General features: G+C 37.0%; 2 protein-coding genes across 2 annotated transcripts in view; one reads left to right on the top strand and one right to left on the bottom strand.

The window, feature by feature from the left end:
- SMC1B (structural maintenance of chromosomes 1B) overlaps nt 1-19844 on the top strand; it is a 32100-nt gene extending 12256 nt beyond the window's left edge. The window contains exons 8-25 of the mRNA XM_015823573.1: nt 654-736; nt 1146-1353; nt 2697-2882; nt 3280-3459; nt 5372-5518; nt 6140-6277; nt 7524-7640; nt 8582-8688; nt 9146-9287; nt 9970-10115; nt 12765-12918; nt 13343-13441; nt 14469-14625; nt 15282-15436; nt 16322-16473; nt 17876-17945; nt 19491-19601; nt 19740-19844. Of these exons, the coding sequence (XP_015679059.1) occupies nt 654-736; nt 1146-1353; nt 2697-2882; nt 3280-3459; nt 5372-5518; nt 6140-6277; nt 7524-7640; nt 8582-8688; nt 9146-9287; nt 9970-10115; nt 12765-12918; nt 13343-13441; nt 14469-14625; nt 15282-15436; nt 16322-16473; nt 17876-17945; nt 19491-19601; nt 19740-19844 (2457 nt within the window). The remainder of the gene's footprint in view (nt 1-653; nt 737-1145; nt 1354-2696; nt 2883-3279; nt 3460-5371; nt 5519-6139; nt 6278-7523; nt 7641-8581; nt 8689-9145; nt 9288-9969; nt 10116-12764; nt 12919-13342; nt 13442-14468; nt 14626-15281; nt 15437-16321; nt 16474-17875; nt 17946-19490; nt 19602-19739) is intronic.
- Nucleotides 19845-21583: 1739 nt separating this feature from the next.
- The window catches only part of FAM118A (family with sequence similarity 118 member A), an 11388-nt gene continuing 8152 nt past the window's right edge, over nt 21584-24819 (bottom strand). Inside the window, exons 7-8 of the mRNA XM_015823575.1 lie at nt 24374-24454; nt 21584-21861 (exon numbers count right to left, since the gene is read on the bottom strand). Of these exons, the coding sequence (XP_015679061.1) occupies nt 21833-21861; nt 24374-24454 (110 nt within the window). The 3' untranslated portion in view covers nt 21584-21832. The remainder of the gene's footprint in view (nt 21862-24373; nt 24455-24819) is intronic.

Genomic DNA, 24819 nt, shown 5'->3' with positions numbered 1-24819 from the left:
ATGGCTGTCCAGTCTCTTCTTAAAAACCTCCAGTGTTGGAGCATTCACCGCTTCTGAAGGCAGGTTGTTCCATTGGTTAATTGTTCTAACTGTCAGGAAGTTTCTCCTTAGTTCTAGGTTGCTTCTATCCTTGATTAGTTTCCAGCCGTTGTTTCTTGTCCTGCTCTCAGGCGCTTTGGAGAATAGCTTGACTCCCTCTTCTTTGTGGCAGCCCCTGAGATATTGGAACACTGCTATCATGTCCCCCCTCGTCCTTCTCTTCGTTAAACTAGACATACCCAATTCCAGCAACCATTCCTCATATGTTTTAGCCTCCAGTCCCCTAATCATCTTTGTTGCTCTTCTCTGTACTCTTTCTAGAGTCTCAACATCTTTTTTACATCGTGGTGACCAAAACTGGATGCAGTATTCCAAGTGTGGCCTTACCAAGGCATTGTAGAGTGGTATTAATACTTCATGTGATCTTGATTCTATCCCTTTGTTAATGCAGCCCAGCACTGAGTTGGCTTTTTTGGCAGCTGCAGCACACTGCTGGCTCATATTTAAGTGATTGTCCACTAGGACTCCGAGATCCCTCTCACAGTTACTACTAAAGTTAAATTATTTCTTATTTGTATAACCAGTTTTTAATATATCTTACTACATACTTTTAGGAAAATATAAAGCATATCATGGAACAGATAGAAGATAATGAAAAAAGGATGGAGAAGCTCGTGGAATACATTAGGACATGCTCGTATGTATTTATAGCACCTATTTTAAAAAATAATTTCCTGCACTAAAAGAGGCTTCTAAGATGCAAATCTTGCTAAAGTTCATTTGGTTTTCTATATTACATTGTTGTCCAAATGGATTATTCAAGAACAGTCTAGCAAACGTTAAGATCTGTATGTCTAGCATATCCTCAGAAGTTCTGGAGTGAGTGTAATAATGGTACATGATATATGATCCACCTCCTTTGCGTTATTTATCTAAGTATGCACTAATTTCACAAAACTCAGACATGCATCTCAATTTGGGATTTGCAAACTAAGGGCCCTTGACTTACAGGCATTGGCCGTCAGAATTTATAATAACTTTATTAAATTAAATTATTTATCCAATTCTTTATTTTATTTTATTTTACTTTTTGGCTTGAATTGAAGGGAATCTTTAGAAGAAAAAAAGCAACAAGAAGAAATGCTGACAAATGAGATTCAAACTTCAAAGATCAGAATAGCCAATATAAATGAAGAACTGAGTAAAGTTGTTAGTGATTTGCAGAATGCTAAAATTGATGTCCATGAAGGGAAACGCCAGCAGAAGAGGGCAGAAAATTTGGAGAGCCTCAAAAGATTATATCCTGATTTTGTGGTAATTAATTAGATTCTTTTAATTTCACTTCAGTTTGTTTACAAATAAATAGCTCCTTTAATAGTACATCCTACTTGGTTATTTGGTAATACTGAACACTGTTCAAGACAAGCTCAATGCCATGGAGATAAATGCAGCAAGAACTGTCAAGACAGATTAATATTTTTCAATATGAGTTTAAACAAGGTTTCCCAAAGTGATCAGTCCTGTTGATCAGTTGAATCTTCTGTCATAATATTTAATTGTTCCGCTTTTTCTGTTATATTCTGTGTAGTTGATTTTTTTAGTTGTAATCAAAGTTTGAGTTCGTATATCTGGGCTGACATCTTGTTCTTTTCTGTAACCTCTTGTTTCATCAGTAGCTGTAAGAATAGTTTGATGAATTGCTTTCAACATAGAAAGAATCTGTTCCTGATCTTCTTCCATATTCTCTTAGTAGTTATTAGATTAAAAGCTTTACAATCAAAGAATGCAAAAAAAAAAATTTGTCACTGAATATGGAACACAGCTGGGCTTCTCACAGCTGATATCTCAAGGTTACATAAATCTTACCTATTGTCTGGGCTACTGGCCAAGTCTTTTTTAAGCAATAACAAATTGTAGTATCAGTTTAGCCACAAGATGTCGCCTCTACCATTTAAAGTTTTCTTTTAAATCCAAATTTTTTATAATCTTTTCAGTTTTGCTTCTTTTCTATAAGTAAAAACCCAGATCTTCAGTAAGAATAGAAAATCTTTTAGTCCACAAACTTTAAAAAATAGAATTCCAATTAGGATCAAGTTATTCTTTCAACGTTTTAAACTCCTCTGGATAGTCAGTCGCCGCTGTTTCTAGAGGGAGGGATAAAATCTCCCCTCTCCACAGGGGGGAAAGTACTTTAAGCAGCTTATGCAGGTAAAAAAGGATTTAAGAGAGGTAGATCTCACCCAGTCTCATCCGCGCTGCTTTATAATTGCCTAATGGTAAGTGTGACTTTGGCTGTCTGCAGCCTAGTGACGAGCCATATTGCTATGGCCGGTCTTTTGTCTGCCGGTTTGGAGGGCTGCCCCAGCGAAACGAAACTGGACACGGAAGACGGAGCTCGCCTTCTAGACGTCCATGGTGGCTGCGTCGGTAAACCGGAAGTCCAGAGTGGCAAGATTCTGTTACCAAAGCTAATCTTAATCTTTTAGTTTTATTATGAAGTAATTTATTTGGCTGACTTACACTTTGGGAGTCACAAAAGAGCAAAATTAATTGCTGCATTTCCATACATGTTTATGGAAACTGGTGTCTCCATTAGTTGAAGTAATTTTATGTAAAAGTATAAATAGTTGCAAATTAGTACACTATTCTTCTTTTAGTTTGGAAGACTTGTGGACTTGTGTCACCCCATCCATAAAAAATATCAGCTTGCTGTCACCAAAGTTTTTGGCAAATACATGACTGCAATTGTTGTGGCCTCAGAAAAGACAGCTAGAAATTGCATTCGTTTCCTCAAGGAAGAAAGAGCTGAGCCGGAAACATTCCTTCCTTTGGATTACCTTGAAGTAAGCTGTTTAAAGAAAACATAGCAGCATCTGTTTAATTCCAAATCTCACTCAGAATCTTTCATGGAAAGTCATAATATTTTAAATTTTATTCATCATTTTTTATTGTGTTCTGACATGAATCTTATAAGGAGATATACTTTGTATTGTATTGCCATTTTATCTCACTAGCTTTGTTTTGCTGTCCATTGTCTAATGTCTATAGGTTTCTCTTTTGTTCCTAATTTCAGATTGGTTTTTTAATAATAAAACGTGCATTAGTTTTTCTTAGATGCTTTTGTTATTTCAAGTGTATTTATTAAAATATTTTATTCTCCTTTTCTGTTACAAGGAACTCAAGTCATTTTGTCAGGACTTTTATCTAATATGAGATTTACCCACACCTTTTTATATGTAGGTTGAACCAATCAATGAACAATTAAGAGAAATAAGAGGTTCAAAACTGATAATCGATGTCATACAAACATCTTTTCCTCCGTTGAAGAAAGTTATTCAGTTTGTCTGTGGAAATGGCCTTGTCTGTGAAACAGTAAAGGAAGCAAAACAGTTGGCATTTGATGGCCAGTATCGACTGAAAGTAAGTACTAGGCAGCTGAGTTTCAAAATATAATTTTAAAATGGTCTTTAATAAGTTTTTTGTATTAGTTAAATAAGCTTTGGCTCTGATGGAACTATATCCTTTGAAGATACAGTTGGAACATAGACTATTGGGCTGTATCTTTGTACAGCTAAAGTCCTGGTTCAGGTTTAAATCTCTCCTCTGCTTGTTGGCTTTTAGAAATGGCAAAGTGCTGATTTTTTCAAACTGCTGTTGTTCTGAAAGGTCTCTTCTATTTACTTGACAAGGAAAGTGAATGCTTTTAATTTTTTACTTTGAAATAACCAGCCTTAATTAGCATGAATTCAATTCATAATGGACTGAAAAGTTTGGTAGTCCTTAAAACATACTGTAAGCTCTTTATAAGCATTTAGGTAATATTTGAAATATACACGTAGCCCTTGCTTAGCAAACACAATTGGCACTAGCAACTCTGTAGATAAAGCGACATGGTCACTAAGTGAAGCATCACATGACCATGATGGAGTTATGATATCACTTCTCATTCAGTTGTTAAGTTAGTCACTGTGGGTTGTTAAATGAGACCTCACATGACCATGACTGGCTGCTGCTGGCTTCTCCATTGACTCTCATTGTTGAAAACTGGTTGTAAAGCATCGATAGAAGAGAATATTTGTGGCTCAGGGCTGAACTGTGATGCTCTCTGAGCTTGGCTGTTTTCTTGCAGACATTTCATTACTGAATTAGAAACTTCATTAGATAAGATAAGATAACATTTATTGTCATTTTTCTTACTGTGGGCACAACGGCACACATCAAAAATGAAATTTAGATGCCCACTCTCTCAAAGTAAAACACATACATGACACACACCTAAAACATACTATGTACAACATATGTATAGACCCACACCCCTACATATACATAGCAAATAAATATTAAATAGTGCTAGAAATGCTAGAAGGGAGTGGGATTTGCTCTATTTTTATATACTAGTAGTGGTTTGCCCTATCACTAGTGGGAGTGTTGTTGTTGGTTCCTTGATTAGGCTGTTTACTGTTAGCTTGTTAGTTCTTGTTAATAGTTCTTTCATTGGGGTATTGTTTACTGCTTGGTTATTAATCTAGTACTAACCTTGGTGTTAATTTCTGGTTTTAAAGTGTATAAATGGTGATAAGGTGACTGCTGATCTGCAACTGTAAATGCCAGTTGCAAAGTGTCTTAATGTTGATTGTGTGACCACAGGGATAGTGCTCAGGTTATAAAAGTGAAGACTGGTCATAATTACTTGTTCAGCGTTGTCTTAACTTCAAATGTTGCCTGAGCAGGGAGTTGGACTAGATGACCTCCAAGGTCCCTTCCAACTTTATTATTATTATTATTATTATTATTATTATTATTATTATTATTATTATTATTATTATTATTATTATTAATAATAATAAACAGCACAGTCATTAAGCAAGGTCTACTTGTGCTCTGATTCTGTTGTGATAACTTGGATCCTAAAGCCAAATGCAGGATAGTCAAATGTAGGATAGTCAAGATATTCTAAATGTTGTCGTTGACTCTATTCTTGTAAAATAGAATGCAAAAATAAAAAATGAATATTTTGTCAAAAGTATCAATAGTACTTGTGTCCAGGAATCAATTTAGTATAGTGGTTAAGGTGCTGGCCTAAAATCTAGAAGATGGTGATTTCTAGACCTCCCTTAGGTATAACAGCTGGCTGATGACTATGGAGGAGTCCAAGCCATCTTAAAAGGGTCGTTGTTGTGGGGAAAAGAAGAGGCAGGAGTATTAGGTAAATTCACTGCCTTAAGTTATATATTAAAAGGGCAAAACGAAATGGTAGTAGTAATAAAGATGATGAAAATAACTACAGTAGTTATCTTTTAATTTTCTGTGTCTGCTTTTTCCCAATGTTCAGACAGTGGCTCTTGATGGAACTTTATTTTTGAAATCTGGAATAATTTCTGGGGGCTCAAGTTATTTGAAATTGAAGGCTAGATACTGGGAAGAAAAAGAAATAAAGGAACTAAAGGAACGAAGGGAGAAACTAATGGATGAACTAAAGGTAAAGCTATAAACTTTTATATGTGGCACTATGTTCTAATTAAGAAGCCATAAATCTATCAAAATTAAATTGTTTGGTTTCACATATTTTTTTTTAAATACTGGGATATTTAAACATTGTATACTTAATAAACATGTTATTTATTAAATAGGTTAAGGATGAGGAACTAATTGAGAATTGAAGGCAGTGGTAGAAGATAAAAGGAAAATACCATAAATGACACAATCTTTAACTCATAGCTAATTTTCCAGGTTGTAATACATCACTACAGTTAGAACAAAATAGGATTAAGGATAGAATGAAACAGCTTAAATCAAGCCAGAATGTAATTTCAAAAAGGATCCTAATTTGCCCTGAGCTCCACTTTCCTAGATGATTATTTCTTCTGATTCTCCAACTCTTCTCCAGGTTAAGGCATGTGTCTTATCTGGCAAGATATGCCATTTCCTCCCAAAATGGAAGGCATAAGAACAAAGGTAGAGAGGGAAACATTTCAGTTTGAATGTCTTGGGCTTTGCTGCTCTCTTGATAGTTTTAGGTTTAATGGATAAACTCTTTCATATCTGGAATTCGTAGAATGTCTTCTACACATTTATTACACTGTACAACATCTTTCCATAGATCTTACTAAAAATTAAATACAAGGAGGCTGATTTAAGGCATTTACAAGCTCAGTGCCAAGGAATTCAAACCCGATACAAATATTCACAAAATGAACTAGAGATTCTTAAGAAAAAACGTCTGGCTAATTTCTACAAGGTAGAATCAGGCTTTCATATTTTCTCATTTGTCTAACTGTTGCCTAAATAATGTATTTTAAATCTCTGTTATAATGAAAAAAATTGTTACTTTTTTCTTTTTCTTTTTGAAAATCTATGTAGTATGTTCTGTGTCAGCGATGATGGACCTTTTAGAGACCGAGTGCCCAAACTGCAACCCAAAACCCACTTATTTATTGCAAAGTGCCAGGGCTGCATCAGCATTGTGGTGCCCTCAGGAGGGACGGGGGGGGGCATGGGCCACTGGGTGGGCGTGGCTGCAATGGTCACGGCAGACTGGGTGAGTGTGGCCGGGGCCAGTCCCTCACCATTTCTGGGGCATCCCCGGGGGGCCAACACCGCTTGCTCGCTCACTTCCTGCCCTGTCGCTTCCAAATGCCATGTGCTCGCATTTCTGGCGAACTCTGCTGGGGCAACGGCACGCGTGCCCACAGAGAGGGCTCTGAGTGCTGCCTCTGGCACTCGTGCCATAGGTTTGCCACCACTGTTCTATGTATTGTATTATTTAGTTAAGTTACAGATTTCTGTTTTAAGTTTTGTAGTATTTTTTATGATATATTTCTTTAATACTGTTGTGGTGAACTGAAAAAAAAACCCACATTGGGATAATCTTATAAAGTGTTACAGTAAACGTTAAGTTTACTTTGAATTGAATGTGACTTCTGGTAGTTGCATAAACTCCGCCATATTTGCCATTTCCTCTTCCTGAATGCTTTTTCAACTATTCAGTTGAAAAATCCTTGAGTTTGCAGGATGTCTCCTATTAAAATACTTAACTTTTTGAAGTCATTTGTTGACTGGCTCTTGCTACTTACCTAGGCAAATGAAATTTGACCACTATAGTAAGCCATTAATTTTGTAGACTACTGGGAGCAAGAGTGTCCATTAAAGTAGAATGTTCAAAATTAGAGGTTTACCTCAACCCTAACAAGAACTCTGACTAGGGCATGGTTGAGAAATAGGGTAAAGTGGATATGTGTCCCCCTTCTTCCTTGTAACAGTTCTTTGCAAGACCTGTCCTAAGATCTGCTGTCTGCCTGCTATCCCAGCCACTCCATCTCTGTATTCATTGATCTGCCAGTATATTCCTGTTCAGCAACTTTTGTTAAGTTCAACATCCACTAAACCAAGTTTGTTAAATCATGGCTTTATTAATCAATCAAAGCAGTTAGAATAGTCATCCATTAAATAAACCTATTTTGTTTTTCATTTTTTTTTCTATTTAGGAAAAATCTATGCTGGAAAGTGAACTGGTCAATATACAGTCACAATACACCATGCTGAATGAAGGAGTTTTACAAAGAACTGAAAAAACGAATGAGCTCAAAATAAAAATTAATGAGGTATAGGTTTTCCATTATAGCAGCACTTGGAATTGTGGCTGGCTAGCTTATAGCACTGGCTTAGGGTCTTTTTGTTCTACCTAACGGGTGAATTTTTAAATAAAGAATATTCTTAACTCTAAGGCGTCATTTTTATAGAATGTGATCCTGAATGTGATCCTGTGCATTCCCTTGAAAAGCCTTGGCTGAAATTTTACATTGTATCAAGTTTAAGTCATGTTTTTGAAATTAGAAACTAACAATTTTTGGATTCCTAAGTGAAATATTTAAATATTATACAGTAAATAAGGAGTGGAATCCACGTAGTAGTCCAATAACTTATTTTTGTCTTCAAAAGAATATTAAAAATAAATGTTTTCTGTCAGTATAAAACTGATATGGAATGGAATATTATTACTCCCTGGATGAAAACATTGAAAGTAGTAAATGCTGAATGCAGCTGAAGGGATATAAAACCACAAAATAGAGTTTAAAATGCAGACAAACTTTTAAAATATTTTTTCTATCCTGCTTTGCGAATTTGTTGGAAACAGAATGAATCTCATTAAGTTTCATAACATTTTCCCAATCATTTCAGCAATAGTAAGTGGTATTATAAAAGCTTAATAAATTGAAATTAATGTTTGTATAATATTGGAAATGTGAGGAGGAGGAAATGCCACAGAAACCCAACCCACAATTCTTGCATTTGAGATAGTGAAATACCACAGTGATTTTGCCAGCTTAAGGAAGAAAATATGTAATAGCAAAATTATTCCCCTATCCTCTAATAGTTTCTACTTAGAACAATTTTCTTATGCTGGTAAAATTTGCGTAACAAACGACAGATTTTAAAATTCCTGTGTCTATTCCATATTACTTTATAAGATAAAAGAAGCATTCTTGTTTTTAGAGAATATATTTAATTCCTGTACTTTGGATGGTGGATGGTTATATAATAGGTGGAAGACAATGTTTTTCATGAATTCTGTGAAGAAATTGGTGTGGAGAACATTCGTGTATATGAAAAAGAACATATACAAAAGCAAGAAGAAGTTGACAGGAAGAGGTAAATATTCAGAATTGAAAAAGAATACTCATTCAGTAATTTCTTTGTTAAGTGCAATCTTTAATATGTTTCATATCTAGATAGAAAGAGGAAGTTCCTGCAAAGATAAAATGTTTGGGTGAACAGAAAATGATTTTTTTATAGGTGAAAGGAGAAATGGAGCTTTGGGAAAGAGGTAAAACAATAAATCCCCTTTAAGTTTGGATAGACCCATAGTTCAACTATCTGGAAAAGTATGCCATAAATGCATTTTTTATCTATGTAAAATATCCAGTAGAGCCCAGTCTGTAGCATTTAAATATATTATTATAAATTTTAGGAAAGAGTATTCATAAATTTCCTGATAACCCTGTTGTAGATTTCTTGCATGAGAAACAAGAACCCCTCTCCTCACTAGTTGACAAAATAAATTGAGTTTTTACATTGTCTTCTATTTTGCAAAACTGTGTTTGGCTAGATCTGAATTTGAAAACCAGAAGACAAGACTGAATACACAACTTGAGTTTATTAATAGTCTTATAGAAAAGACGGTGAAGAAAAATCGCGTGCTAAAGGAGGACATTCACAAAGAAGAAGCTGAAATAATTCAACTGAAAAAGGCAACTAATAGTTTTATAATAATTTGAAATATATGCAAGTCAGTTAAAAATATAACAGCACTTCTTACTATAAATTATTAATGATTATATAAACACCTGTGGGACTTTATTGTACTGTAAATTAATCGTTTAGAATCAGGGAACTGTAAAAATGTAAATCTACTTTCTCCATAATTTTATCTTAATCGGAAATCTATATATGATTCTGCTGATTTATTTATACAAATTTAATGAAATCTGTTCATTCTGTACTGATTATTTTGCATTACCTATAAATAGAAGAGGAGAGTATATAGGTTTTGCAGATTATGTTAGCCGCATCCAGCAAGTCCAAATAGCAAGGTGGTTGGGGTCTAACAATATCTGGAAGGCTTGAGGTGCCTTGTCCCCTGTCTTTAGATTAGTACTAACGTATAAGTGTGATTTATGAATAAATTATTTATAGATGTAGATGATGTATTGATAATTAAAATGAAATACAGATATTCTTTATTGAAACTGTTGTATAAAATTTCATGTAAATATATGCATGTTTGAGAAGTTAATAATCACGGCAAAGTCACTAATTTTGATATTACCATTAATCTGTATTTGGCATCCTTCATTAGATAATCTGGTGAAGAACCTGTTTAACAACTGGGCATTTCTATATTTAAAAAATGACATTTTTTTTTCTATATAGGATGAAGAAAACTTTTTACAAATGGTAAATGAAGTCATGGAAGAATTACAGCAGCTTAGAAAAAAGCAGAATATTAGTAAAAGCGATGTTGCAAAAGCACAGAATGAAGTTGAAGAATCAAGGAAGGCATTATTAACTTTAAATAGGTAACTGATTCTTGTTGAAAAGATAATTAATTTCACCTGAAATGGTCTTGTCAGGCCCGAGTTACAAACCTCTCACATTACCTTGAACTTTAATTCAACTATAATAGATCCTCTTTCAAAGGATTGGGACTAGCACTCAGTTCTTGCCTTCATATTTTGCATTTTCTCTTCAGATGGAAGTCTAATGCCTTGAAAAATGTTGTAAAATTTACCTGGCCATTAATTCAAGCTTTTTTTTTTTTCAACGATGCAAATTTTAGCGATTAAGGTATTTGGAGGGAGAAGATTCAGACCTGTGGTAACTCCATTTTATCTGCTCCAATGTGAAATCAGCTTGCTCCCATATCATTTGGCCATTTACAACCTGCAATATTTTTATTTATAAAACAAATACAGTTTGTTTATTTTAAATTTATTTTATTTTTATTTAATATTTATTTATAAATAAGGATGCCTTTTGAACAATATTAATGATTGCGTGACAGGCAGTGAACTCTGGCAGTTCCCTTTCAGCAGACATACTAGTTCTGTATCTTGACATTGTTCATCTCAGGGTTATCCTCATTCTCAACAAGATGAAATTCTTTCCACTTTTCTCCCTAACTAATGCCTAATGTTCATGGTGGAACGTGATCCTTTAATTATGTGGTATAGCATAGACCTTACTTTGCACTACATTCTTTTTTTTTTTCAATAAGCAGCCAAGGCTCTGTTTTGAGGCCTCTCAGATGAGCCTTTTTGAATCTCAGCTATCTGTACTATACATATCTGTAAACCTTGTTTTGCACAGCAAAGCAAATTCCCAGGACCCCCAATACCTTAGCAGTAATTCTTCAAACCACAACTAAATTAATAGAATCCTGGAATAATCTCCTCCAGAGCAAGGAGTTAACCATTAAGAGTTAAATATTTAAAAGCCATTTTGTCTTTGTGTATCTTTTGTGTCAGATCAATCTCATTCTAAGTATTGCTACTTTCTTTGTTATAAGATGATTTTGAATCTTAAAAGAGAAAATTCAATACATATATATGCATGTCTATGCACACTGTTATGCAACATGCCATTATAATACTTGAAGGGAACATTTCCAAATTTCTTTAACGAGCTATTCTGCACTGGGTGCCTGGACCCTTAAAATATTGCCTTATAAAGCTCTTTAGATAAAATAATGAAAGTTTTGTTGGATTACAATATTTAGCAGATAAACAAAGCTATATTTCTGTGTCTTTAAGAAATAGGAATCACTTTGATAAAAAAACCAATATCATCTGTCTATGTAAATAGATTAATATCTGAAAACTTTTGAAAACCTAAAAATTAGATTTACATGTTTTGAAGTTTTCAAACTTTTTCAGGCTGCAGAACATTTTTTATGTTTTGCTTTTTTAAAAAAAGACCCTTGAAAACCCTGATCAAGACATAAAGATTTACCAATAAAAAACCTATGGAACCTCAGGTAGGGTAGTTTGTAGTTTGAAAAATCCTGGTTATTGTCAGGTGCAAAGAATTTGAACCATTTGTGTAGGTTGCAGCATAAACCATTTATTGAAGCCTATACATAAGAGTCTGGTCAATTAAATTGGTGCTACATAAGAACCAATGGAATTCAAGGGGGCTGGACATGGATCTCTTGTGGCAATGCAAAAACTACACAGAAGATGTGTTTTACTCTGCTCCCCAGCTCCACCTGCTCTTCTCCTACAGTTGGTTTATCTCTTTTATCTCACTACTGGAATTGTCCAATGAGCAATTAATGTACTAAATTTGGGCAGAAAGTGCTGAAGATCTAGAATGCTATGTTACATTTAAGATATATTCTGGTAGTTGAAACATATTTTGAGATTGTTATCTTCTCTGGTGTTGTCTTAGAGCAGGGGTGTCAAACTCAATTTCATTGAGGGCCGCATCAGCATTGCAGTTGCCCTTGGGGGGCCGGATGGGTGCGGCCTACTGGGTGGGCATGGATGGAGTGGGTGTGGCCTACTGGGTGGGCATGGCCAGCTCTACATCATTCGCATCAAGGGTGCCTGTGGGGGCCTGGACAGGAGTGGGACAGATCTGAGGGTCTCTGGCAGAAGGGGGTGGGACCAGGGCAAGTGCCAAGGCATGGTCCACTGGAGGAGCCTCACTGTTCCTCTCAGGCCATGTGGGGAGGGCTGGATGGTGGTGCGGGCTGCCCGGAGCCCTAGGCAGCAGAGGTCAAACGCCCAGCCTGGCTCTCGAGCACCCGTGGCACCAAGCCCAGCCCCACTTGCCCAAGGGGGCGCCCAGCTGCACTTACCTCCTCGTCAAGGCTGCTGCTGTGCTTGCTCTCTTTGGCCAGGTTGTTCATGATGGGTACCAGGACAAAGTTAGAGGGAGACTGAATGCGTTTCAGCATAGAGGGCCACCACAAAATTGTACATTGGCTCCCAGCCGGCCAGCCTGGGCCAGGGCCAAGGCAGCAGGGGCCGTTCCCTCACTGTTTCCAGGATGGCTTCGCGGGCCACATGAAACCACTTCGCGGGCCGCATCTGGCCCCCGGGCCTTGTGTTTGACATGTCTGCCTTAGAGTAATTGAATGTTACATGGAAAACTTTGTCATAACTGATTTCAAGTTTCAGAAATACCAATGACACCTTTTCTTTGCTTTTCTCTTTTGTTGGCAGAGAGTTAGCAACATTACAAAAGGAAGCAGGGGCTATTGAGACCTCTCTGGAACAGAAGAAATTAGAGAAGCATAATAGGCTTCTTGATTGTAAGCTGCAAGATCTAGGAATAAACCTTCTTTTGGGATCTCTGGATGACATTAGTGAAATTGAGGTACAGTAGCCTCTTCTGTGGCGGAATCTTAAGGAAATTTTAGATGTTGAGAATCTGTTCATAATTGTGTAAGCCAATACAGCTGCATCAAACTAGATTTTTTCAAGAGTGAATATTGATGTGAATATTGATGTTGCAAATATAAGAATTAAAAATACCAGAACTGAAGAAGCTTCTTGGTTGAAAAGCAAAATGTCTTCAAGGAAAAACAAAGTCCAGTTGCCTTTTGAAAAAGCACCTTTGGGGTGAGAATTAAAGATTGCTCATTCTGCATGATTTTTTTCTGTTCAAGTTTAAAATAAAATACGTAATAAATACATTTTAATCCCTTAAATGTTGGCTGGGTTTGGATAAGTGAAATAGTGTTGCTCTTTTCTTTATTTTAACTCTTACATATGAATACTAACTTAGCTATTTGTTACAGCTGGAACCTGATACTGAAAGCACAGAAGTCACTGCAGACATCTATGAAAGAGAAGAGGCACTTCAGATAGATTATAGCAGTATTAGAAAACAATTAAAGGTAATATAATGTATATTCTTTCCATATAGGATATTGCTTATTACTCTAAGCAATTTACAACTGTATGATTTGCTTAATGACTATGTGATTTGGACTTACGACTACATGATTTGCTTAATCACTGTAACAAACAGTTGTAAAATCAGTTCCGGTCATATAGGATGTCATGACTTATTTCTGAAATTCCAGTCCCAATTGCAAACATAGATTGAGTACTACTACCTGTAGTGTATAAAAAACATTTTCTGTTCAACTGAATACAAGGGTAAAAATGTGCAGCATGTTTCTGCAGTTTCCTACGTGGCCCATAATGTCTAAAAAAAAAAACTCATTTCATCGACTGAAATGATGTGGGAAGTGGTATTTCAGTCAAATATACTGTGATTTTTATCTAGGACTTCATAAAGAAATCTTGAAAGCGCCTTTCAGTCAATAAGTTTAAGTGCTCTTGTAGGTTACACTACTTCAGTTTTTTAAAGCAAGTGCTTTAACTCACAATCATACAGTTTCATATCTGGTTTGATTCAGATTCTAAAAGTTGAATCTTTTACTTTACCTACCGGTAATTAAAATTGGGTAGTTTCAGCATTACGCCTATACAAGATTATTACCAAGAAGTTTTATTTCTCCAGTGAACAGTGAGCATAACAGAAGTGTTTGCAAAATGTGGTCCTAAAAGAAAAAATCAAGATGGCCATCATAACAATAAATTGAATCTCAGCCTGGTTTTTAGTGTATCGCACATAAAAAGTAGGCAGAATTTTGATTGCACCACTGTAGAAATCCCCGGGGTATAATGGGTAAACAAACAATACAAGGTATGACTTTCAAAAGGCACATTTCAAAAGTCATGCTATACTTGTATTCTTTTCTATTTTTAAAATTCTACATTATTTTATCATATTAATTAATGCTGTAGCTGCCCATAAATCTACTCCATTTACTCTTGAGACTTCCAATTAGTCCTTAATGGTTCAGAAATATTTCTTGGTTGTTATCATCACTAAACATTTCATTTTACAATTAGGAATTGCAGTCTGACAAAGAAATTGAGACTCACTTAGAACAACTTCAGCAAGAAGTAGCACGTGAAGAAAATGTTTTGTTAAAAACAACAGCACCAAATCTCAAAGCACTGGAGAAGCTTCATATTGTTACAGGCAGATTTCAAGAATCTGTCAATGGTAATTAATGCTAAACACTTCCTCATTAATTATTTGCGGGAATGGAGGCACTTTTCATTTCTAGCACTTCATTTTGTTTATCTCTAATTTGGACTTTTGCCAGTGAATCAGATTTGGGCTCCAGTTCAGTTTAACTTTGTACGTATATGCAGGTTTATAAATATAGATCAGCATATTGTACTCTACACCTAAACCCTTGTACATTTGAAGACTTCAGATGCTTCAGAAAGATCAAGAGGAGCAGCACAGTAAACTAGTGCTAGCATGTGCAGTAGGACACAAATGTGTATGCTGTTTTGTTATTTCCAACTGTGTGCACGGCTGTATTGTAATATTGCTAAAAAAAGAGAGAATAGTTACTGTAAATAATATGTTCTTTTCAGAGTGATGGTTATTTTGAAGCAAGAAGGACAAAAAAAATCGGGACCAAATCTTGCCACTTGAGGCTTATTTTTTAATTCTTTCCCTCCATTAAAATAATATTGCCTATAAATTGAAATAAAATGTATGTTTAAATTTTAGAGTACCCTGTGACACACATATTTCTGATAATAGTTATTTTTGTGTTTGCTGATAACTTACGGTCAGGTAATATATTTAATAATATCAATGCTAATGTTTAACTGCTGCATTTTGTTCCATTTAATCTTCCATAGTGTTTGAAGTCCATAGGAAGGAAGCCAGATTATGTAGGCAAGAATTTGAAAAAGTGAAAAAAAAGAGATACGAGAGGTTCAGCCAGTGTTTTGAGCATGTGTCAGTCGCTATTGATCAGATCTACAAGAAACTTAGTAGAAACAGCAGTGCTCAGGTTAATATTTCATTAATATTGATTAATTAAAACTAGAAATTTGACAACCGATACATCATACATCACTATTAAGAACCTAACATTACTTTATGTATGCTGTTTCCATGCTGGGCCGTAAATGTGAAAGTTGCTAAAGTAAGACATAAACAATAAAATGTAATTACAGATTGAAACACCCAATACAGGTTAAACAGTTACATAAAATAGCGAGAGGTCTTAAAACTTTAAAACATCCCTAAAAGGTCTTTTAATATCTGGAAAAATAAATAAGAAGAGGTCTCATCCCCCCCCCCCAAAAAAAAAAGACCAGGTAAGCTTGAAGATGGAAAGTGTTGCACCACAGAGGAGAGGATTTTCCTCTTGGTAGGAGCACTTTGAAGGGCCACATCTGGCCGAAGTAAGTTATGGAGTGATGTATTTGGGAGGAGGCAAACATAATTAATCAGTAACATGATTATTCCAGAATGTAGTTTTAAAAATATATGCAGGTGTTGCGATCTTCAAGTAAGCATATTGTCTAGTGCAGATTGAATCCCTTTTCATCATATCTCACTTAAGGTTCAGGTCTCTTGCCATTCTGACACCAAACAGCTTTTGTGAATTTATGTGGAGAGATAAAATTAGATGTCCTCAGAATTCCGGTGGCACCAAATTCCAAACACCAAACTTCAGATATCTCCTGGTGGAATTGTCTGTGTATTAAATAGCCTAGAGAACACAATATATCCCCTGAGGAACTCAAGACAACAATGACACTGTGAAGTAGCAGCCCAATTACCTTTGGAAACAATTCTCTGCTGCCCCTACCAAAGAATGGGATCGTCATAAAACTGAGCTTAATGTCCTCTACTTCTGAACTGAATGAGAAAATGTTGTGTCTTGTAGGCCTTTCTTAGTCCGGAGAATCCCGAAGAACCTTACTTGGGAGGTATCGGCTATAACTGTGTAGCTCCTGGGAAACGATTTATGCCAATGGACAACCTCTCAGGTGGAGAAAAGTCTGTTGCAGCTCTGGCTCTTGTGTTTGCGATGCACAGGTAACAAGCTGGGTCTTGCTACTGTTTCTGGAAGAGGAAGGTAACGCGAGAGGTATTTTTTCTACTAAATTGCTTAGAGCGATCCTGCCTTCTCAGAGCTTCAAACTCTGTAGAAGGCAGTAATGCTCACTCCAAGGATTTCTAACAGAATCAGGCATTTCTTTGGGAGCGTATTTTATTTCACTTTGCAACTTTGCATAAACTTAAGACAAAATAAAATCTCCCCCACCCCATAATTCAGATTTCTTTTCTGGGGTGGCTGGGTAACAAGCAAGATCCTTTTCTGAGGGTGAAATTTATGCCACAAACCTTTCAAATTAAACTTTTGTGTATAACCCTAGATTAGCTTCTGAATTTGATTATATTTTTAGGAGGAATGTTTCTGTTGATATTTGGATACATCAGTAGATTGATGTCATTACTTAGAATTAAAGATCATATGCTAGTCTATACTATTTTGCAAAATATCTATGAAATAATCAGGGTTATTTTTAATCTCATAAAAATCATCAAGAAATAAGTCAGAGTCAAATATCCTCAGAATAATAATATGCCCATAGGATCAATATATTTTTGATGTTGAATATATTCTTGATCAATATACTACCCTCTTAGCCTCTTTCCTAACTAACAATATAACTCCAGCTGCGTTAATACTATTACCAGTGATATGTGAAGTACCTGATTAATTTCAGATGATTTCCTCATTTCTGAGATAAGACTCTTGTAAAAATATAAAATATAAAATCAGCTTTTTATCTATTTATTAAATATCTTTCTATTATTTTAAATATCTTTAAGGATACCTTTAACATTTGAATACAGTATTTGTTTTTTTTTTATAGAATTTATTTGCTGCCCATCTATTAACAAATGATTCCGGGTGGCTTCTAGCACTGAAACATTAACATCATAACAAATAAAGGTCTTTAAAAGAATAAAAATAAAAATTGTAATATCAGCGATCAGGGAAAGATCTGGAACTTACCTTTTTAAAATTTCAGTAAAGAGCTTTCACATGCCTTTCCCAAACCATATCACAAATTGTCGTCCTGATAAATATAACAATAATTGGAGGAGCACTCAGTGTTCAAACTGATTCTAACTCTGTATACATCATTCATTTCCAAATCCAGTTCAGAGGATAACGACTACCTCTTGAAAACATTTTCCCCCAAACTCAGGCAAAAATAAGTCTTCAATATCTGTTGGTAGACTACATATTTTTAAGTATTTGTGAGTCAGCTCCCCATATACTGTAATCAAGGTTTCATTGTACAAAGTAGGTTTTTTACTTGCTTTTAAATTATAAAGGTGGCAGCCTTCAGCCTGCAATTCATGAGAATTGACCTCTCACTAATATTTAATAAATCATTTAATTGTGTTTACTTTGTTCTTTCAGTTTTAGGCCTGCTCCCTTTTTTGTTTTAGATGAAGTTGATGCAGCTCTAGATAACACAAACATCGGAAAAGTAAGTCATCCATTTCTCTGTTTATTGTATCTATATCCAACTTTTTTATTTATATAACCCAAGGCGGGGTATATAAATGATCTCACCTCCTATTTTGCCTATTAAGACAACTCTGTGAGGTGGGTTGGGATGGGATGGGAGAGAGAGGGATTGGTCCAGAGTTACCCAGCTTGCTTTCATGCCTAAAGCAGGATTAGAACTGTATTCTAGCCTGCCTATCTTCCTTACTCTCTATAAGATATCGACAAAGAAACATTGGCAGATAACATTTATTGTGTTGAGTTATCCAATGTGGAGTTGTCTGCAGTAAGTTGACCATGGCAAGATGGCCGGAGCAAGGTGGCCGTGGCCACATGGCCACGACGAATTATCCCATTCCTCTCAGGACTGTCTTCCTCCAGTAACATCTAGCACAGACATGTCAAACACAAGGCCTGGGGGCTGGATGTGGCCCACGAACTGGTTTCATGTGGTCCGCGAAGCCATCCTAGAAACAGCGAGGGAATGGCCCCTGCTGCCTTGGCCCTGGCCCAGGCCGGCCGGGAGCCAATGTACAATTTTGTGGTGGCCCTCTATGCTGAAACGCATTCAGTCTTAGCTCCACAAGGCCGTCTAGAAACAGTGAGGAACCTGCTCCTGCTGTGTCGGTCCTGCCCCCTGGGTGCATGCTGGGGAAGTGTCACCCTTTGTGAGGAATGAAGAAATGGACCATGCCTTGGCGCTTGCCCTGGTCCCACCCCCTTCTGCCAGAGACCCTCAGATCTGTCCCACTCCTGCCCAGGCCCCCACAAGCACCCTTGACGCGAACGATGTTGAGCTGGCCATGCCCACTCAGTAGGCCACACCCACTCCATCCATGCCCACCCAGTAGGCCGCACACACCCAGCCCCCCGAGGGCAACGGCAATGCTGATGCAGCCCTCAGTGAAATTGAGTTTGACAACCCTGATCTAGCACATGGGCTCTGAATGGCCCCCATCTTTAGAGGCTTGGAAGCATGCCTTCTCAATTCTCAACACACACCCACACACGCCGTTCCTCTCCCGTCAGAGGAGGAATGAATTTATTTTGGATAGAGCTCCCAATATAATGTTATTCTCTGTAATCTTGTTTTCAAATTTATTTTTTTTAATGTCAATTATTTATTGGGAGTTATACAGCACTCAGAGTTACCTTATAAAGAAATAAGTTTTAATAACTCAGAAATAACAGTTATTTTTATCATGGTGCATTCTTCCTCTTTTTTCTAAATGTAACACATTTAAACCACAAATATAGTAAATAAAGTTTGAATATGTAGTGTATTTTTACATAGTGCATTTTCAGCCAATATACTTATATACCTTATATAAGTATATTGGCTGAAAAAGCACTACGTAAAAATAGACTATATATTTAAACTTTATTTACTATATTTGTGGTTTAAATCAAATTTTCCCAGCAGCTTATTTACCAATTTATAAAATAAATTTCCTTCCGAATCATATTATATTTCATATAACTCTAGCAATTTTCATAGCCATCCCTTTTTTTTCTCTTCAAAAAGGTATCAAACTTTATTAGGCAGCAATCAGAAGAAAGCTTTCAGATTATTGTTATTTCTTTGAAGGAGGAATTCTATTCTAAAGCAGATGTTTTAATTGGAGTCTGCCCTAAAGTAAGTAATGCCTTTCCCCAATTTATTTCAGAGATGAAAAACTAACCCAGCTTCTATTAAATGAATTTTTAATGATTTTGAAAACCATCCCTATATCACAATAAGATGATCTGTGCTCAATCTCTCTTCCATTTTCAGCAAGATGACTTTATGTTTAGTCAGATACTGATCCTGGATCTTGCTCGATATTCAGACTCTGAGGAGAATGAAAGACAGAAAAGGAAGAAGAGCTCTGTGCTTTAATGTCTGTTGGTTTTACTAAGTTACAGCTCTAGATAAGGTTAAATGTTGCATTGGTTAAATGTAGTTACAAAGGCACTTACTTTAGTTTAAAACCACATCGCAAAATATTTAATATAGAACTGATTAACATTCTGCAGTATGTTATCCAAGTATATTTTTTTGGGATGAACATTGATGGTTCATATCTGCAATACCCGAGACCCCAAACTAGAAATTCAAAACAGAGAAATGGTGTAGGACACATTGTAATAAAAACAGAAAAGGGGGGGTTGAAGAAAACGAGACTTTCTATTCTGTTTTTCTTCTTGTAGCTTTAGCATTAACCTGAAAGATCCCACATACATATTCTAAACAGCAACACACATAAAACTATCAGAGACACAAAAGCAGTAGGATTCAGACTAAGTACTGTATAGGTTAGGGCAGCATAGAAGGCTATCAAGCTTTTGTTTTTGTGTATTAGTTCTGTCTTTTAGCCATGCATTTTTTTTATTTGATCAGGGCTTTGGGGTGGTATTAGAAATATCTGCATGTACGTCATGTCTGCCTATCATTCTGGTCACTGTAGGACAGGGGTCTTCAAACTTGGCCCTTTTATGACTTGTGGATTTCAACTCCCAGAATTCTTCAGCCAGCGTGCCTGGCTGAGGAATTCTGGGAGTTGAAGTCCACAAGTCATAAAAGGGCCAAGTTTGAAGACCCCTGCTATAGGACTAACTGCCAATTTGGGGGCATTTCAAGTGAATGCTAATCTAGTTTCAGGTGAACATCTGTAGACAGTGTGATGTACTCATTAGAGATTTCAATTAATAGTTCTTGATATAGAATTAAGTTTGTCCACCATATACACTTGTATTTGAAGATTGTTAAATAAAACAATTCTAGCATTCAGATATTAAGTTTCCTATCTACTATGTGTCTTTTCTATATGGAGAGCTAAACTTTATTGCAAGCCGGAGTGAAATTTACCATCTAATGTCAGATTAACATAAGTTTAATTTTATCTTAATAGATCATTTTTTATTACATGACATTGAGAAACATCTTTGCATGAGTAAAGGATGTGTTATGCGTTATATCAGTTCATCAACTTTCAATCATTGATTTTTTCAGATCTAATACATGCACAAGAGAACATCTCTGAATTATATAGGAAATTATTTATTCAAATTCAACAAAATTAACACACATAAAATTTCTCATTTTGTTCAAGTTTTTTTTCTTCAAGAACTTACAAAACATATAAACCTGGTTACATTAGAATAGTATTTCTCAACCGTGGCAACTTTAAGATACTGTATATGGACTTTAACTCCCAGAATTCCTCCCACCATGCTAGCTGGGGAATTCTAGGAGTTGAAGTCCATATGTCTTCAAGTTAACCAAGATTCAGAAACACTACTAGCATTTAGCCACTGATCTTTTGCAGCTGCCTGCATGAGAACTCCATGCTAGGAAAAATTCAAGAGTTCTTTGCCTAGACCAGGGGTAAGCAACCTTGGCTCTTTTATGACTCATGAACTTCAACTCCCAGAATTCCTGAGCCAGCATAGCTGGCTCAGGAATTCTGGGAGTTGAAGTCCATGAGTCATAAAAGAGCCAAGGTTGCTTACCCCTGGCCTAGACACACGGAATGTACTCAGATTGTGTGCCTTTTTCCTCTCACAAGATGTCGTGTAGCCCTTCAAGAGAAGGGACAGGCTTACAGTGCATGGATTAAAGTAAGATGGGAGGAATTAAAAGTTAAAAACTAAATGATATTTCAGAGGCCACACCTCCCTCTTTTCCAAGACTTCATCCCTGAGATATTTAGAAATTTGCTCTTCTCTAAGAACAGCTATGAAATTTTATTAGATATGATATTTATAAGGATCTCACCCTCCCAAGCAGACATTGTTAAGAATGTTAACACCTATCCATTATTTGACTCCCAGCAGATGCAAATGGCCAAAGTCAGGAGGTGTTTCTCAAGGCCTGGTCTGATATAGTCACAGGAGGACACCATCTTCAGCAGGATCTGTTTAAAACAACATAAAAGTCAGTTTTGTCCATCTCGGCCCACATGATTTAAAATAGTTTATCATGCATAACCATAGGAGAAAGGAGTGCTCTCAGTCAATCCAAGCTAAATTTAGTTAATTAGAGCAGGGCTTTTCAACCTGTTCACCCATTGTACCACTTTTAGGATATGCCAATATCCGAGTACCACCAGTCGCCTAGCAAGGTGTCAAAAACTTGATGACCCCCCCCCCCCAAAAGGAAAAAAGTGATAAAGTATTGGTAGTCTTCGACTTACAACCGTTCGCTTAGTGACTGTTCGAAGTTACAATGGCACTGAAAAAAGTACCCCTCAAGCCACAGCAGAGCAAGACACTTGCCTGCCCACCCGGTGGCGCTCTTCCTCCTGTCCGAGGTTTTCATTGTTGTGAGCATTTCTGTTGAGGATTGGCAGTGGGGGTGGGGTGGGGGGTGTTTGGTTTTTATTCCCCCTGTCTTCTGGGTGGTTGCAGCAGGTTTTGGTCACTTCACATGACCCTGGGACACTGTGACCGTCATAAATATGAATCAGTTGCCAAGCATCTGAATGTAAATCACAAGACCCTGGAGATGCTGCAACATTCCAGCTGATTGGCACTTCTGGGCTCAGCAGAAGCGCCAGGATCAGCACCGAGCTCCAGCTGGAGCCTGGCGCTGATCCTGGCGCTTCCACTGAGCCCTGACAGTCCCGAAGAAGCGCCGATGAGCTGGAAAGCAGCACTGATCCTGAGGCTTCCGCTGAGCCCTGACAGCCCTGCAGCTCCAGCCATCTCTCACTCAGGCTTGTACGGTGCTGCCGTCACTTCAGATCATTCCCCACCCCCGCTACCACTTTTCTAGGATGGTCGCGTACCACCTGCCAGGTGTCAATGTACCACAGGTGGTACCCGTACCACTGGTTGAAAAGCCCTGAATTAGATTGTGCAGGATTCAAAATTCCTTCCATCTCCTGACTGTCACCTCCAACCATTGGATTGCTCCTGCATCGGAGTCTTGAAAATGTCTCCTCCCTTTAACAGCGACCCTCAGACTAGAACCCTGTGCATTGTTTTCTTCTTTTTTGTACAAAGTAAAGCATGAAGCAATCTACACCACTCGTGGTTTACAAAAGGAGAAAATGACCCAAAAGCCAAATAGAACAATCAGTAAGTTGGTCAACATTATGCAATTCTGACAGGATTATCAAATCTAAAAAAAAAGAGTTAATTGGACTTTCAAAACAATCATTCACTTTCAAAACTACTTACCTTTTTTTTAAAAAAAAAAAATTGTTTTTCCTCTCTAGGTTTATATACACACGCACACATGGGGTGTCCATTCCTTTAGTATGAACTATTGTTGAGCAATAGTTCTGCCTTTTCCTGACATGCCAGAGGATAGTGCAGACGGATCTGCTCATTCAAGATCTTGGTTAGTGACCTATGATGACCCTCAGTGATCCCTCTTGTTTTCAGTGCTGATATTTTCACATTTACATGAAACTGCAGGGGATAAGAGTACCCAGCTCTGCTGTTCCCACATCAATATATACAAATAAATATTGGGCCAATCAAATACCAAACTCTAACCATATTGCACAGATGGCTAAATCACTTTGATGTTTCTCACACCATTATGACCCGTTAAGATAGTGTGAGAAAGGCTAATGAATATTGGACAGTGGCAATACAACCCTTGAGGTAACCTCACACATGCTACAAAAGACATAATACAACCATCCTCACAGCTATATATGGATAAGACTAAGGAGTAAAGCGTGAGCTGCCTTGCCCTCATAAAAATAAATGCAGAGATTTTCCAAATAGATACAAATGCCTTTCTAGTTACCCAGTAGCAGTGATCCTCGACTTACAACAGTTCATTTAGTGACCATTCAAAGTTACAACATCACTGAAAAAAGCCACATGACCATTTTTTACCCTTACGACCGTTGCAGCATCCCCAGGGTCATGTGATTTACATTCAAATGCTTGACAACTGGTTCATATTTATGACGGCTGCAGTGTCCTGGGGTCATGTGATCATCTTTTGTGACCTTCTGACAAAGTCAATAGGAAAACCAGATTCACTTAACAACTGTGTTACTAATTTAACAACTGCAGTGATTCACTTAACCAATGTGGCAAGAAAAGTCGTAAAATGGGGGAAAACTCTGGGCTCAATTGTGGTTGTAAGTCGAGGATTACCTGTACACACAAGCTATCCACAGTGCCAGAAGACACAACTTGCAAGGCAAGAGGTGCAGGGTCTCAACTGACGTAATGCATGCAGGCCCATTTGCAGAATTTAATCCCTCCAGTGGCACAGAAAAGCCCTTGCAGAACAGCCCTGGCAGTTTGTCTTCCTAATTTAAATAAGATCTGGCATTCAGATAAATCAGGTGCCTCATATTGTCGAAGCTTTTCTCCAGCTCCTTGTTGACAAGGTAGATATGTTATATGACCGTATTATATGTCTTCTTCAAAATAAAAAGAATTGGAAGTGATAATTACCATCCTTCAGACGTCTAGCCTTCTTGGCTCGGTCGTTCCCACTCTCTCCTAACCTTTTTGTGCAATCTGCGCAGGATGGCCCTGTAGGAAGAAGCGTTACCAACACCATATGTGCAACAACGTTAATGATTTATGTGAAAATGTTGGCATCATTTTCACCCTGGCTCTATTGAGATAGGTTTTTTTCCTATCCACAAGGCTAGAACAGAGACTCAAGAGTCACAAGAAAAATATCTAATCACCAAATTGTGTGTGTGTGTGGGGGGGTGTTTGTAGTCAAAGAGTGCAATTCAGCACCAAAGCCAGTATAATGTTAACACAACTTCATTGTAGCTAAATATGCCTTCTTTTACTTGAGGTGAAGACCAGTGGTGTCTGTGGGGAACATCAAAATATGCAAAATGTTTTGACATCCCACTGCTGACAATCCTGGAGAAAGATTTTTC

This window comes from Protobothrops mucrosquamatus, unplaced genomic scaffold (genome assembly GCF_001527695.2).
Source record: "Protobothrops mucrosquamatus isolate PMUCROS unplaced genomic scaffold, P.Mucros_1.0 scaffold1919, whole genome shotgun sequence".
In the NCBI taxonomy this organism is placed as follows: Eukaryota; Metazoa; Chordata; class Lepidosauria; order Squamata; family Viperidae; genus Protobothrops; species Protobothrops mucrosquamatus.
Note: the sequence above shows the minus strand (reverse complement) of the source record. Positions and strands in the feature narration are given on the sequence as shown.